The 15,950-nt window shown below is 44.3% G+C and overlaps 1 protein-coding gene across 1 annotated transcript; it reads left to right on the forward strand.

The window, feature by feature from the left end:
• The first annotated feature begins 6,747 nt into the window (after window positions 1–6,747).
• Window positions 6,748–8,623, forward strand: LOC127753543 (GATA transcription factor 2-like). The gene is made up of 2 exons (XM_052279026.1): window positions 6,748–7,465; window positions 7,648–8,623. The coding sequence occupies exons 1-2, from the start codon at window positions 7,046–7,048 to the stop codon at window positions 8,395–8,397; spliced, it is 1,170 nt and encodes a 389-aa protein (XP_052134986.1). The 5' UTR covers window positions 6,748–7,045; the 3' UTR covers window positions 8,398–8,623.
• The last annotated feature ends 7,327 nt before the right edge of the window (window positions 8,624–15,950 follow it).

Consider the following 15,950-nt stretch of genomic DNA (forward strand, 5'->3'; position numbering starts at 1 on the left):
TCGCTGTCACGTGATTCGATGCCGTTGCCACACACCCGCGCCACCTTCCGCTTCCGCTTCCGTCGTCGCACGCATATCGCTCGGTTAATTCTCCCCCCGTTGCAACGACACACATGACGGGCGGTGAGCGGGCCGGAGTAGTATACAGTAGCTCGCGAGATATATATACGTACAGGTTGGCATGATCAGACAGATGATATATACTGTATCATCGCGACTTCTGCTGCAGAATATAACAAGTGAATTATGACAAGTGGCCGGCCGGCAGGCCGGTGCTAGCTTCACCCGGTTCTCGGATACCGTGCCATGTACTGTAGGAGTACTGCTTTGCATGCCTGCTGTCAGACATTCAGTTATGCGTGAGGTGTGACGTCCGAGTTTTACAGTAATCCAGTACTACTAGCTAGTACATCCAGCTTCCCTCCAAAACTTTATAACCAGGCATGCAAGTACTACTAGGCATGCAGGATGAAGGGAAACTGGAGTAGCTATCTGCCTCATTCCGTCTTGCTCTCCTACGGACACTAGATACCTCTGCACATACAATATAATCGAGTACGTTTGATCCCGATCAGGGAGTGAGGGATGACACATTCTCATTTCTGTCGCGAATGTTGGATATTCTTTTTCACCGATTTATTAGAGCCCATTTTGCTTTCACCTTACCATGAGTCTCAATCAAATAAACACAAATTAACAGCATGCTATATACTGTACATTTCTTGTATGAACAAATTACTGCGGTTTTACATGTGTTGGGAGAAATACGACCCAACAAGTTAGTAGTAGTTGTCAAGAAGCTAGATGTACCACCGGTCACATAATTATAGCCAATAATAAACATATATTCCAGTGTTAACTCTGGTAAATTCCTTGTCAACTGAGAATACGTCAATAGCCCAAAACCTTGTGTAATAGCCTCCTTGGCTTGAGCCTAGATTTTGTACGGAGGAAGATGCATGCTGCTAATTAGTACTATATGCCTCTGATATTAATTGTCTCATTATGTGCACTCTCACGCAAAAACAAAAAATGATCGTCACATCAACTAGATTCTTTGTTTGTGAGAGCTAAGAAGACAGAAACGAGCATATATAGATGCGCAAAACAAACAGAATTTACAAGTTGCGGCCGAGAGCACAGATAATGCTACCTAGAAGCAAAGGATTAAGGACGCCGGTGTTTGCAAATGGGACCAATGGTTGTCAACACCTTGATCAATAACATACTGACCGAAAATTGTATAATTTCAATGCCACCTAAGCAAGTACTGTCGAGCCCTGGCGACAAACATACAGAACCCCCACATCTCACAGTAAATTATGCCATTATAGGTGTTCTCCTTGGGTTACAGTAAATGAGTGTTGGCAGTAGAAAAGGAAGGACGCAAAATGGTGGTCCTCTGGTCGTACACAGGTGAAGGGGAGGTGTACAGCTAGCAAACGATATCGTACATTTCCGTGTCCCTGACAAGACAACAGCGCGCTGCTCCACCTCCAACCTGTGGTCCTTCATGTGGTCACAAAATGGCAACCATCCCATCCATCATCAATTTAGCTATATGAACATATCCACCGTTTATTATGCAAATGTCTCATGTTTTTGGGCCCATTACATCATTGGGATTCTCATTGGCTTGCAATGGATGGTTCTAATCATGACTAATGAGAAAACAGCTAGAAATAAACAGCCTTTTGAAAATCGTCGATATTCATCAGTGTATAGACAAAATCAAATTTTATCATTAAGGGCAGTGGTCCTTTGGTTATACTAGTGCAGATTAGTTGAGAAAAAAAAGCCATATTCCGACATGTCACCCTTATACATGTGTTATTAATTGGAGTGGCAATAGTTGCTTCTCTTGTCACAAAGCAAGTTGGAAAAGGACCCCCCCTCGGCAAGCTCAACTGCTCTAATAGGCCATGACAGACCCTTGATCACCCCCAATTAAGCAAAACGAAAAAATATATATATTGCTCTAAAAGATGTCATCAGTAATTTACTGTTTAACCAACGGGTCAATTTTGGATGGTGATGTTGCTACAGTGTAATGTGCAAGCACACACACCTGAATATCTGGCTCTAAAGCTCCGTGTAACCACGACGACGTCAAACTCCATTTCAAATGTCTAGTTCATCCAACAGTTGTGGCTCCTTCACAGAGAGAAAAAAAAAAAGAAGAAGAGAAAAGGAAACAAAAATGCTATGGATGGAGATACTAGCTCAGATAGGTGCAAGTCGTTCGAAAATGAGGTGATGAGGGGCAAGCGAGAGAGTACGGAAGGGTGTAAGGAACGGCCGAAGAGGCATCCACGTCTCGGACCGGAGGCTGGGGGGCAGCGTGCATGATTGCGGTGGCGCCGGCGCGCGGCTTTCTTTCCCCTCCACGACGTTAATTTTCACCGCGCGCGATCGCATGCGGAGTACGGTAGCCGGCCGCGCTCCCTGCCGCACGCCGAACTGGCGCGGCCGTCGTACGTGGAGGTGCGGCCACAGACAGTGGCACTGTTGATGTCTTGCAAAAATAGCATACGACTATAGGAGCGCCACTGTACGTACCACCACTGCATGGGCACTCTATGCACCACCATGCCTTGTGTGGATAACGTGCATGCATGATCAAACCAGCGTCCCCCTCTATCTCTCTCTCTAATTTTTGCAATCTGCTTGCTATAGCTCTCTCTCTCCTGGGAGCTAGTACTAGTAGTGAAGGTGCGTTCGTTCTGGGGATTGGGTGAGAAAGCCCATTGTATTCCGCGCGCACGCTTTTCAAACTAATAAATGGTGCATTTTTTGCAAAAATTTTCTATTAGAAAGTTGCTTTAAAAAATCATATTAATCTATTTTTAAAATTTAAAATAATTAATACTTAATTAATTATGCGCTAATGGCTTACCTTATTTTGCGTATCTTACCAATCTTCTTCTCCTCAAACTCACTCTCAATTGGAGAAAAGAGGAGAGAAGTTGCAATTGCACACATTGGGCAACGGTGAAAGGAGCTAAAAAAAAGAGGAGGGGATGGAAAGTAAACGCGAGGGGTGCGGTGGAGTGAGGCGCGGCAGGGCAGGGGGCAGGGCGGGGGGGGGGGGGGGGGGGTCCCATGAGCGCCGACACTCCACGTTGCCTTGACGTCAACCCGGGCGCGCCCTTTACCTGCGGTAACTACCACCGCAGCAGCGGCTGCCCCCACGCGCCAGCCATCCGCACCGCACGCCAACCAATCTCTCTCATTGGCAACTGCTTCTGCTTCCTCTTCCATGGCCACCGCCACATTCCCACCTCACCTCACCTCATCATTGATTACTGCGTCAAGGTAGTAGTATCAGCAGCAGCAGCAGGCTTGCAGTGTCATCACAAGTGAAAGTGACTGGCTTCCGGTGTGTAGATATAGTGGTCTGCAGTAACTTTATCACATACCAGCATTTCTCAATTCTCAGGCCACGAAAGCAACTGCCATGCCATACACACTGTGCACTACTAATCTCCCTTCGCGCACTCATTGGCTCATCTCTCATATAATTTTCCATTCCCATTTACACAGCCACAGAAAACTAATCACTGACAGGTGGCCCGTGAACAGTGGGCCCATGGGAGTCATCTGTTGACAATATAATGGGGGTAGCTACCTAGGTAGCGTGTAGATGTAATCGCGTTTCGCATGGAAAAAAGTCACTCATAGAAAGGGTGCCGGGTATATATAGGATCCTAGCTATAGATAGCTGGCTAGCGCCCTTTTGGAGTTTTGACCAGACCCGTTTAGAGTGTCAATTGAGCAAGCTGTGGTCAAGCTGAGACAGCTCACTTCAAGCTCGCTAGCTGTATATAATGTATACATCAAACACAGAATCGTAATGTGCCCGAGCGCTTTAAGCATGTGATTACGGTGTGATCGCTCGTAGTGGCACACCATTTCTTTTTTCTCTTTAGCGAATATATATGTAGCCCACGCACGCACTCGTGATCACCTCTAAGATTTTGACTCCCGGCCACAAATATCCCAAAATTTTATATTTAACCGGGTCTACGAGTATAACTGTTATTTTTATATTCCATTCTTAACATTATCTCTCAAAACACAATTGCATTGCCCATACAGTTAATTTTTTTTGGCCATTTTCTCGTTCTCTGATCGATTAACACGGTATAATTTTAGAATTCAGGAGCAAACCCCGGTGGTTACTACTCGCCAAACGATAGTGCACACACACATGCATGTACAGCAGTCTGACATGTTTGTTAGGGGATGCAAAATGTGATCATCTTCATCCATGAAATGAAGGACACACCATATAGGAGCAGCCAAATGGTTGGCAGGCAGAGACCAAAATGGAGCTATCCAATAGAGTGGAAGCACAACTGGTTTTTTGTACGTTGAAACTTTAAACAAGTGTCTAAAGTTAATAATTACTAGTACTACTGCTAGGTTATAAAAAAAGCTGACTAGTTACTGGTGTCACCTAAAGGTTACTACTCCTCCACTAGAGGGGCCAGCGCGTTAAACGACAGCTTCGCATCATTAGCTCACGTATCAATATTCCGTGTGTCAGGCGCACCATGTGTCAACATGTCCAATGTCGGGTGGTCATTTCAATTCATCTTGCACCTGCTGCTGCTGCTTGTGTACACCTAGTACTCCTATCTCGGTTAACTTAGCTTTTCCACCTCCCATGCGTTAATTTACTGCGTGCACCACGTGCCAGTAGGCTTTTTACCGTACGTGCGTGGTACGTACGTACACCTACTCATACGGTCTGTATATATGCATGCATATATATGGGCTCAATTGCTGCCATCCGTGTAGTCGAAAGCGAGCTATACCACTCAGCTCGAACAATTCAGATATTTTCTTAAAATTGTTGTGAAACTTGTATGAACTACAACTAGATATGAACGGGGATATGTTAATTGAAAAACCTCGGCTCTCAAGCACAAATGGATATATATATATATATATATATATATATATATATATATCTGTGTGTGTGTGTGGAGCGAGTTATGAGAGTACTTGAGGGAACCAAACAAGAGGTGGTGGCACTGGAAGGCCTTTTACGTTAGTTACCAAACGATCCCATCATGGCATGTGCGCAGTCACGGCGCGGCGCTCGGTCGCACGAACGCACCACGGGCACGCAGGCAGGCAAGGCAGGCAAGCCGCTGGGGACGTAGTAATTGGCCTGTGGCCTATATAAAGAAAGATTCCTCCTCTCCAGGGCCAGCCAGCCCCCGCCCACTCGTCAGTGCCAAAACCTACTCGACCACAACGGCGACGACGTTATGTTTAACGTACGTACGCTGCTAACTGTTGCAGACTAGCTTTCAGTTGCGACGACGCGCGCCATCCTGTTAATGTTTCAATCGTTGGGCTTGTTTATATTTTTGCCATTCCAATTCATGTTATTATTTAGTAAAATTAATAATTATAGGGCTATATTTAGTTTGTTACCAAATTTTGGTAATGTCTATGAAATTTTAACAATATTATATTGAGCATATCCTACTAAAACTTGAAAATATTGCTAATTTGCTAATTTTGGCATTACCAAATTAATGAAATGATTCATTTTAGCATACGGACCCGTCATGTTATTGTCTTATATATCTCGGCCGCAACAAAAATTTTAATTTTTAAACTTCATTTTAGTTTTATCTGAATGTTTTTGTATCGTAGTTTACTTTGATGTTGCATTAGCTTTTAAATCGTTAAGAGCATGGATAAAAAAAGTTTTATTATGTTCATTTGATGTTACTTCGTTCATCTCATATTATCATTGGATGCATCAATTGCAACCTCAGCCAACTCCAATTTTACCTCTCATCATATCAACGGTGACACATGAATGGGAAATATTTTTAGGGTCACTCTTAATATCTACTTGTTGACTTATCAGCCCCAATCAAAATTTGATCTTAGAGTAACTTCTAATGAATCAACATCAAGAGTGGTGTTAATTTTATGAGAATATAGCTGGAGTAAAACCGGGCGGTTAACCATTCTGGATGGCAGACTTTCTGCTGCCGAGGGAATTGAAGCAGTATGAGTATGTACGGGAGAGCTAGCGAGCTGATGAGTGGGAGAGTGCAAGCTGCGACCTGTAGCTAGCTAGCATTGATTTCGATCGGGGGCCAGGATGCTTCGGCATCCGTTTTCCATGGACACTCCCGCAGGCTACAGCTCATGGAGTCACGTGCTCGTGTGCATGCATTGCGGTTAAAGTAACGGGGCAGATTCTTTTAATTTACTAGTAGCCCCCCTCTTTGTTTTTTGTTGGACCAAAACAAAACTAGTCCATCGATGGTTTAATTAAGTAGTAAATTTTTTAGATGCCCCCAACTGATCTTATGCTTGGTGAAAAGAAAAAAAGATTAAGCAGAGTGCTCTGCTGGAGTAATGGATGAGAGAGAGAGTGTGTGAGTGAGGTGCAAGTGGTGGAGCATCCATCCATCTGAATGTGGGTGGGCAGAGGATGGATGCAGTGCATGGGGCACGTTGGTGGCCTGCTTCTGTGCTGGGTTGCAGCTTCCTCTCTTCTCTCTCGCTAATCCTATACCCTCTCACGCTAATTAATCGCTTCACCACCCTTAATGCACACAGCTTTTGTCAAACATTGTTTTTGTGCACACACATGTAGTAGTACTGGGCTCGTACCACTCCACTGCTACTGTTAGTGCTTGCTATGCTACACCCTACACACACATACAAACACTCTCTCTCTCCTCCTCCCCCACTCTATATTAATTACTTCACAACAACCCTTCCTGTTACTGGTGAGCGACTTGGAGCTCTTCAAAGCCCCAGCACTATTTCTCCTCCCCCTTCCTCCTCCTCCTCCTCCTCCTCCTCCTCATGAGCTCCTCCTCTCATCAGTCATCACTACACTCACTTAGCTAGTGGCAAAAAGATAGATAGCTCTAGCTCGTACTGCATTAAACGGGCGGTAGTTGCACTGCCCGTTTCAAGGGAACTCCAGTGACAACCAGCTTCTTGCCAATTCAGAACGTGACCGTGTGGTACGTACGGCCAAGGCAGTGGCTAGCTCGCGATGGCGTCGGAGTGGGAAATGGCCATGGGCGTCGACCTCGGCATGGGGATGAGCACGTACCACAACGCCTCCGGTGGCATCGCCGCCGCGCCGATGATGGGCCACCACGGCGGAGGAGGCGGCGGCGGCGGGTACTCCGCCGCGCACCACCACCACCACCATTACTACGGGATGCCTCATCAGGCGGCGATGGGCGACGCCATGCGCGTCGACGACCTCCTCGACCTCTCCAACACTCCCGGCGCCCACGACTTCTTCCCGGCCTCCGCTGCCGCCGCCGCCGCAGGTGACCACGGGCACCACCACCACCACCACCACCACATCGGCGGCATGGGCGAGCCGTCGGGCGCCACGCCGTCGGCCACGTCGTCGGATCACCAGACGTCGATGCTCTCCTTCGCCGACGACTTCTACATACCCGTAAGCACCTGGATAATTCGAGATCGCACGCAAAGCTAGCCACTTGCATATGCACGCATGCACATACCCTTGTGAATTTTGCATATGAAGTTAGCTAGAGTGCTTAATTTTGAGGCTTGATGAGATCAAACGGGTTTGAGCTGAACAATGGCGATGGATGTGTGTGTGTTGATGGGGTTCAGACCGAGGACGCTGCCGAGCTGGAGTGGCTATCCAAGTTCGTCGACGACTCCTACTCCGACATGCCGAATTATCAGTCGTCCGCGCACGCCGCAATGGCGGCGGCGGCTGCTTCCGCGGCCAACAACGGCGGCGGCAGCTCGGCCGGCCAAGACAGCTGCCTCACGGCGGCGCCTGGCCGCGGCGCCCGTAGCAAGAGGTCGCGCGCGACGGCCGCGGCCGCCGCCGCGTGGCACTCCCTCGTCCCGCGCCCGCCGTCCCAGTCGTCGCCGTCGTCGTCGTGCTCGTCGTCCGACTTCCCGTCCTCGAACAAGCCATCGGGCGCCGCGAGGCCGAATGGCTCAGGAGGCGGCAGCCGCGGCAAGAAGAGCCCCGGCCCCGCGGGGGTGGAGGTGGGCATGGAGGCCGGCGTGCGGCGGTGCACGCACTGCGCGTCGGAGAAGACGCCGCAGTGGCGGACGGGGCCCCTGGGCCCCAAGACCCTGTGCAACGCGTGCGGCGTGAGGTTCAAGTCCGGGCGGCTGATGCCGGAGTACAGGCCGGCGGCGAGCCCCACGTTCGTGCTGACGCAGCACTCCAACTCCCACCGCAAGGTCATGGAGCTGCGCCGCCAGAAGGAGCTCCTCATCATCCGCGGCAGCCACCGCGACGCCGCCGCCGCCGCAGCAGCAGCCGCCGCCGCCGCCGCCGCGGGATCCGCCGCGGCGACCGGGAGGCCGGAGCTCATGTTCCGCGACTACGGCGTGTGCTGATCAAGCGGCGCACGCGGCGTCCAGAGCGAGCCATGCAGGCGCAGCTACGCATCACATCGCATGCATGGATGGATGCATGCACAGCACAGACGCGCGGGCTTAGATCCTTTTGCGAAATTCTCCCGTCTCCCTTTCTCTTGTTTATTTCCTCTCCTTTTTTTTTCTTTTTTGCCTTATTCCAGATATTTTTCAATGCTTTTTTGTTAATTAATTTGTTGGTACCTACCTCCCTTGCAAGTTCTTCCTCCTCTATGAGAGAGATCAATCAATTCTGTTGGTATAACTATGATTGTGATTAGCCGTCCAAGGCCATGCTCAAATCAAACGGACGATTGTGATTAGGCAGGGGCGATTAGTTGTCTCACGTACGTTCGACGTACTAACGTACCTCCCGTTCGTTCGTTAATTCTCCATCTGATCCTTTGCTTTTTCGTTATTTTCTGGTGAATTTTCTCTCGTGGTACTACCAGTACTTGCCCATTGCGTTTGCGCCTTACTTTCTTCATGGCCATTAATAACTTCGACTCGACTCGATCGACTTCGGTTGCTAGTATATGTGTTTTTATTTCTTATATGAAAAAAAAAACTTTGGGATGGTAGGTCAAGCATTTTAATGGGTGAAAAAGAAAGACGCGAGGTAAGCGGGGAATGGTGGTGGAGGTGGGTGGGTCAGCACGTGACTTGCCCTATCATGGCCTTTTTGGCAGGGGAAAGAGTGGGCAATGGTCCGGTCACGTGACGGTGCTCCCCTCTCCCTCCCTCCTCACTTATTCGCGACGTTTCTAATTTTTTTCCCCTACCTTCCTCCTTTCTTTCTCCTTGGTGGGGCTAGCAGCAAGCTGCCACTGCTTTGAGAGGAAAAAAAAACTCTATAAGAACCTAGGCCGAGTTTACTTTCAAACTTTTTTTTTTCAAACTTCTAACTTTTTCATCACATCAAAACTTTTCTACACGTATAAGCTTTCAACCTTTCCGTCACATCATTCTAATTTCAATCAAATTTTTAATTTTAGCGTAAACTAAACACATCCGGATGTGATATTTTCTAGTACTACGAATTTGGACAAGTGGATAGAACATCTTCGAGTACTATGAGAAAATGTTTCATCCGATTTTAGGTTGCTATATTTTGGGATTGAGAGTAGTAAAGCGGAGTGAGCTCGGTGTGGTGTTGGCCATGGAGCTAGCGAGCGTGCTGCCTGCCGACTTCCATGTGGAGCTGTTTGCTTGAGCCGTATATTGTGGGCTGATTATTGTATGCCACTAGTACTACTACCACCCCCGTTACTGTTACTGCTGCCTGCTGCTACTACTAGTAGCACTGAATAATGTAATATTGTAATCATGCATGCATGTTCTCTTCTCTTCTCCGGTGTGCTCGATGCAAAGTCAGACGTCTCTGGTTTTTGCAGATGTGACCTGCGGATATATACATCGGTTGAGGTTTTATCTGCAGGTCGAAGACGAGAAAGAATAAGCAAAGCAACTTGCAGAGGGAGAGGGGGGTAAATAAGCCAACGTGCTTGCTACCGGCAGCAAGTGAGGGGGGGTGGTGGTGACCGGTGACAGAGGAGGCATGCATGGCGTGCAAAGCGACTGGACAGGAGGGTTTCTTGGCTTTACACAAAGAGGGGAGATGGCGAGTGGAGACGACGAGTAGTTATCGGCTGTCACGTTCGCGCGCAGGCCGCGATTTGACACTTGCCCCCCATGCGAAGCGGCGGCGGCAGCAGAGGCCTCGTCGTCGTCCATCGCGCGGGCGCGCACCGACGCGCGCGTCGTCGTCCAGCGTCCAACGAGAGATTGACTTCGCCGGCGCGGTGGCAGTGGCATATGGGTGGTAGTTAACGGGTACTCCTACCGTTATAAGTCATTTTTACTTTGGTGAAAGTTAAACTATTTTAAATTTAACTAAACTTATAGATAAATGTGTAATATTTAGAGAACTAAATTAGTTTCATCAAATCAATAATTGAATACATTTTTATAATAAATTTATCTTAGATTAAAAACATTACTATTTTTTCTATAAACTTTATTAAACTTTTGACCTTCACCAAAGTCAAAAACGGAGAGAGTAACAACGTAAGCTGCGTGGCCCGCGGTGAGCTGTGTGGTGACGCCCACACCGTAAAGAGGCCTGGGCCACTACTGCTACTAGCAGTAGCGAGGGGCAGGCCAAGGCACGCATCGGCATCATCATCCATCATGTGTGTGTTCTTCTCCCTGGGAATCCTGCAGCAACCCACCCCAGCTGGGAGCAATCAGACACACAACAAGACGGGGGCCAGTTGGGCCTAAACGACGATGGTAAATGCGACTACCCACTGACAAAAAGCAATTGCAAAGACCACCTTGCCCCACGCCCAAAGGGCCACAAGGCCCACAACCCACCACCAACAGTCCACCACCACACGGTGAATTTTCGAAACGAACCGATAACTTTTTTTAATTTATAGTATGTGTTTTCTTTTTTAAAAAAAATTACAGAAATATATTTGTTTCCAAAAATTATAATTATAAATAAATAAATGCACGAACCGACAGGTAACAATTGTACTGACATGTGTTTGTTTAGCTGCCTCGGACGCTCATTCAGTTCCGTGCCCATTCCTATAACAAAAAAGTTCAGTGCCTATTCGATTTGTTTTCCGTGAAAAATCTTTAGTACTAGTAGTACGTTGTTGAAAAACCATCACTGAAGTAACCAAATCAGGCCTCATAAGTGGACTTTGAAAAGAAATCCAGATGATACAGAACATCCTAAAATGGTTAGGGGCAGGCACACTCCTTGCATATCGAACAAAAAATCATTTGACATATGCTCTCGGTTGATTGAGATTCCAAGGACAAATATACAGTCACACGGGTACAGGGCCATTCATCGGTACACGACATTGCAATATAGCATAGGCACATTATGCCGGTCGAGTTGTCCTCAAGTACGTAGACAATGTTATGGCTATAGCTTATTTCAAATTACTAGTACTGTGTCTGTAAATGTTATTCTACCTCGCGTCCTGAGTGTACAATAAAAAGAATCTGATGCCATAAAAGACTTAACAGCTAGCAGCCCTAAGGGCTCATTCGGTTCACAGGATTTTCAAAACGTAAGAATAGGAAAAACGTAGGAATACTATAGGAATACATGTGCAAACCTATGGATTGAGAAACACAGAAATTTTTCCTATGTTGTTGAGCAAGCCGACCAAAGGAATGCAAACATTAGGTTGGAGTGGATTATTTTTTTCTATGCTTTTCCTTTAAAAATGGAGGAATGGAAAACTTTCCTATAGTTTTTCTATGGTGCATTCCTATGAAACGAATGGTAGTTTAAAACCTATTACTATTCCTATTCCTATGCTTTTCCTTTGCAATTCCTTTGAAACGAATAAGCCCTAAATGATGGTGTGGTAGCTGCTGAGAGAAGTTTTTTTCTTTTGGAAGGTTGTTGATGACAGAAGTGGTTAATTCTGCCCAAAGGATTTCGTTTAGGTGATAGTAGTGACCAGTGATCAGAGATAGCGGGACGAGCAGAGACAATTAAAGGCCCCACCAACTTTTTTGTACTTAGGAGTATCTAATTAATTAGGTAATTAAGTATAATAATGCTACCTCCACCCAAAAAATATAAGACGTATTTATTTTGAATTAAAACAAGAAAAAAAAATAACTTATCCAACATATAACAAAAATGGATGAGGCTTCTTGACTTACCGCCATCTTTGCCTGTTGCTGCAAAGATTGCTCAACACTGCCATTGCAAGAATCAGAAATACTCCTACCATCTTTGCTTGTTGATATTTCAGTTAGGAGATCATTTTCTTCTGAATCTTGCCTGTCACGATTACCCGGGCTACTTAAAATCTCCTTCTCCAGAGGTGTCTGATAAGAATCTGCACATTTATCTTCACTAACTCCACTAGTTTGCATCTTCATAGTATATATTTGTTCAATATTGGCAATCATACGTTATCTTCCAAAATTGTTGCTGCGTGCATTCTCGTTTGGACATCTGAGCTCATTCAAATTAATATTTTATTCTAAGTTATTTTCTGGTTCTACAAGAGAATTGCAGTCGTTCTCTTCCTTGACATGCCTCTTATTGTGAACCATTTCAGTCACACTCTTCAATTCATTTGAAGTTTGGGCAACAACAATACTCCAGCTTCTACTTCATCCTTGATGAAGATCCTGATAAAATGTTCAGCAGATTCTGAACCCAGTTTATCCACCAAGTCTTTAAATGCTACTCCCTCCGTTTCAAAATGTTTGACACCGTTGATTTTTTAGTACATGTTTGACCATTCGTCTTATTTAAAAAATTTAAGTAATTATTTATTCTTTTCATATCATTTGATTCATTGTTAAATATACTTTCATGTACACATATAGCTTTACATATTTCATAAATTTTTTTAATAAGACGAACGGTCAAACATGTGCTAAAAAGTCAACGGTGTCAAACATTTTGAAACGGAGGGAGTATAATATATATGTCACGCAGCAGTTCAACTGGTAATGATCAACTCATCATTTTCTTCTGTTAGCTTCTGCATCCAGAACAGCCAAATTTCTCACTAAGTCTCTGAATATTTCTGAATGTAACACATGTTGCAGTTAACATCTGATCTCCGAACCAATCTTTTCTTCTATCAACCTCCTCAAGACACTGCCTGCTATCTAATGTCGCAGGCCTTGTTGATGTCAGATATTCAGAACCAGATACCCTGCATTGATCTCTATAACCATTCTATATAAAATATATAGTAATAATATATGTCATGCAAAAAGAGACATCTCTCAAGAGAAACCACATTGGTTTTGATATATTTAACAAATTTCTATATAAACTTGAGCATATTTATTCACATCGTTTTCAAATTATGTTACTTTAAATAATATTTTATAGTATCGTAGGGATCGTAGAATCGGGATAACACCTAAAATTTCATAGAATCGTGTAGTAATAAATAGTAGGATCGAGATACTATGAAAATTAGGATACCAGGTGGGATCGGTATCACTTTGGTTTGGTAAAATCGTAGTATCCTAAAAGATACTAGGATACGAATCGGAATACTGACAACCTTGTTGTCTATGTGTCACCCTTGGTGTAATTTTTTTTTAGATACACTCAAATTTCTGGCCGTGGATGGAGACGCATGTTGCGATCTCCTTCCCCAAGCGGGTGTCCCCCACTAGCCTCCCGTGTGGTGCGTGCGCTGTGTGCGCCTCTGACTCTCCTACTTCTTGGGTCGGACCTGTTAACAAGCATGTATTTTTGCTGTCTAGATCATAGGAAGATAACCCAGATCAAACAAAAGAAAAACATCACATTCTCGTTTTGTTAAGGCCAAGAGCACAAGAAAGGCTGTGCCCGGATCGTGGGAGGCTTAAACAAGGAAGCTTTGCTCAGATCAAAGGAGGCGAGCCCTAGACACATCACACAAAAAGAAAGAAAATGGAACGAAGCTTGAAGAACAACCAGAAGAAAGAAGGGGACCAAGTAAAGGACATTGATTGATTTCCCAATCCATGATTTCACAAATATTTCTTCCTCTCTGATTTGGCCCCAAACTGATCTGTTGGCTAAAAATAGCGAAAAAAAATGTCAGATGGCAAATTGCAAGGCCAACAAATTCCGCAACATAATCAGGAATTTCGCTATGGGTGTTCACATATATAGGTAGCTAGACCAGTGTGTGCTTTGGAGTATTCAGAAATCACGAAAAGTTTGTGTTGTACTGCTCAAAACCTTCCCAGTACTAATAATTTGAAAAGATTTACTCATTACAAAGACTAGTACATGTGGTTCAGTGTGGCTTTTTCTTCCCTCTATCAATCATTTGGAGTCTCCCCATAGGCTAGAACCCATACCTGAACAAACATACTTAGAGCAAGTATAATAGTAGACTATAAGCCGGCTAAATGCTGAGTTGGAGGAGAGAAGAGAGTAGAGAGAGGAGAAGCGGCCTGTAAACTTACAGTTGGCTTGGACATAAGAACCAAGAAACACTGTGAGTGAGACAAGTGGGCCCTGTATTAATTGTAAATAGCTGACTATTATATGGGTAGACTGAGAGAATGCTAAAAAAACCTTATAGCCAACAGGTCGGATGAATTATTAGCCTTGCTCTTAGGTAACTGTTTCTCCAGAAATTGAGGTAATCAATCACTATTTTGAAAACAGAGATCATAGAGAGGGTACTTAATCACTTCAACTTAATTCATGCCATAAGCCACTAAATACCAAATTATTTTCAGATTCTTTAGAATAAAAGCGAGGTAGCCGCAGCTGGTTCCATCTTCTTCGGTTTCCATAGCTGCCTTAGATACATGCCTTTTTCTCATTTTGCCCCTGCATAAGCACAAAAAAGTCATAGAAGAAGAAATAAATCCATAGAGGTTAAGCGAAAACAACATTCTGTATTGCGCTTTTTAATGAAAGCCGGGCGTTTAATTATGCCTTTCCTCCAAAAAACAACATTCAGTAAAATTTCAGATCATATACACACAGGTGAAATTATTTTCTAAAAAAAAAGCTAACAGAACTAGCATTTAATGCACACTATTCATAGCTTCAAAAAATAAGTTGCTGATGAGTTTTTGTGCATTTGAAATATAACAGACCACAATTAGTATTTATGTAATATAAAATACTTGCTGAAATTTACTAAGAAAACTAACCTTATAGTTGCTGAAATTTGCTAACAAAACTAGTATATGCATAGAGTTATAAAAACAGATCATGCATTTGAAATATGAAAAAACTCAATTAGCATTTTTATATAATACAAGTAATGTTAGATGCTGACTAAACTAAGTATTTATTATTAGTAGATGACAAAACTAACATATACTTGCTAAAATGTACTAATAGAACTACTCCTTCTCACTGCTAAAAAATTGAACTCATCTTTACTGACTAACATTTGCTAACAAAGCTAATCTTTTTGACTGGAATTTGATTACAGAACTAGCCTATGTTGACTGAAATGTACTGTCAGAACTAATTATTCTGGGTGCTAACAAAACTATTCTGATATGTTGGTGCCTAACATTGTTAGAGGCACACAAAACTAAGCATTGATTATCTGACATTTGCACATACTTTCAGTGAATTAAAATGACCTAAACAGAACTCTGAAATAATTATAGTGAAAACCCTCCTGAAATTTCTTCAGGCCAAGAACAAAAATAGTGAATTGTGGATACTATGATAGAAATCAAATTGTTGGTGATAAAACCTAAAATCATAAAGTAGTCATCAAGGGGCCTCCCCTTGCTCTAACTCCAGTACTCCACAAAATCCATGTATTGTTAATGCATATATTCAAGCAGGTCTTGTTGATAAAAAAATCTCGAGAATATCAGACAAAAAACAAATATGCCCCCATTGCCAGTACATGAAAATGCACTAATCCTCCCCCAACCCTGTTGCCAACCCTCGGGCCCACATGTCAGTGAGCAGAGGATCTGGATTGTACTTGTACACATACAAATCAGGAAAGCACAAAAAAGATAATAGAATCACTAACCTAATAAAAGAT

Source organism: Oryza glaberrima, chromosome 10 (assembly GCF_000147395.1).
Source record: "Oryza glaberrima chromosome 10, OglaRS2, whole genome shotgun sequence".
NCBI classification, from domain to species: Eukaryota; Viridiplantae; Streptophyta; class Magnoliopsida; order Poales; family Poaceae; genus Oryza; species Oryza glaberrima.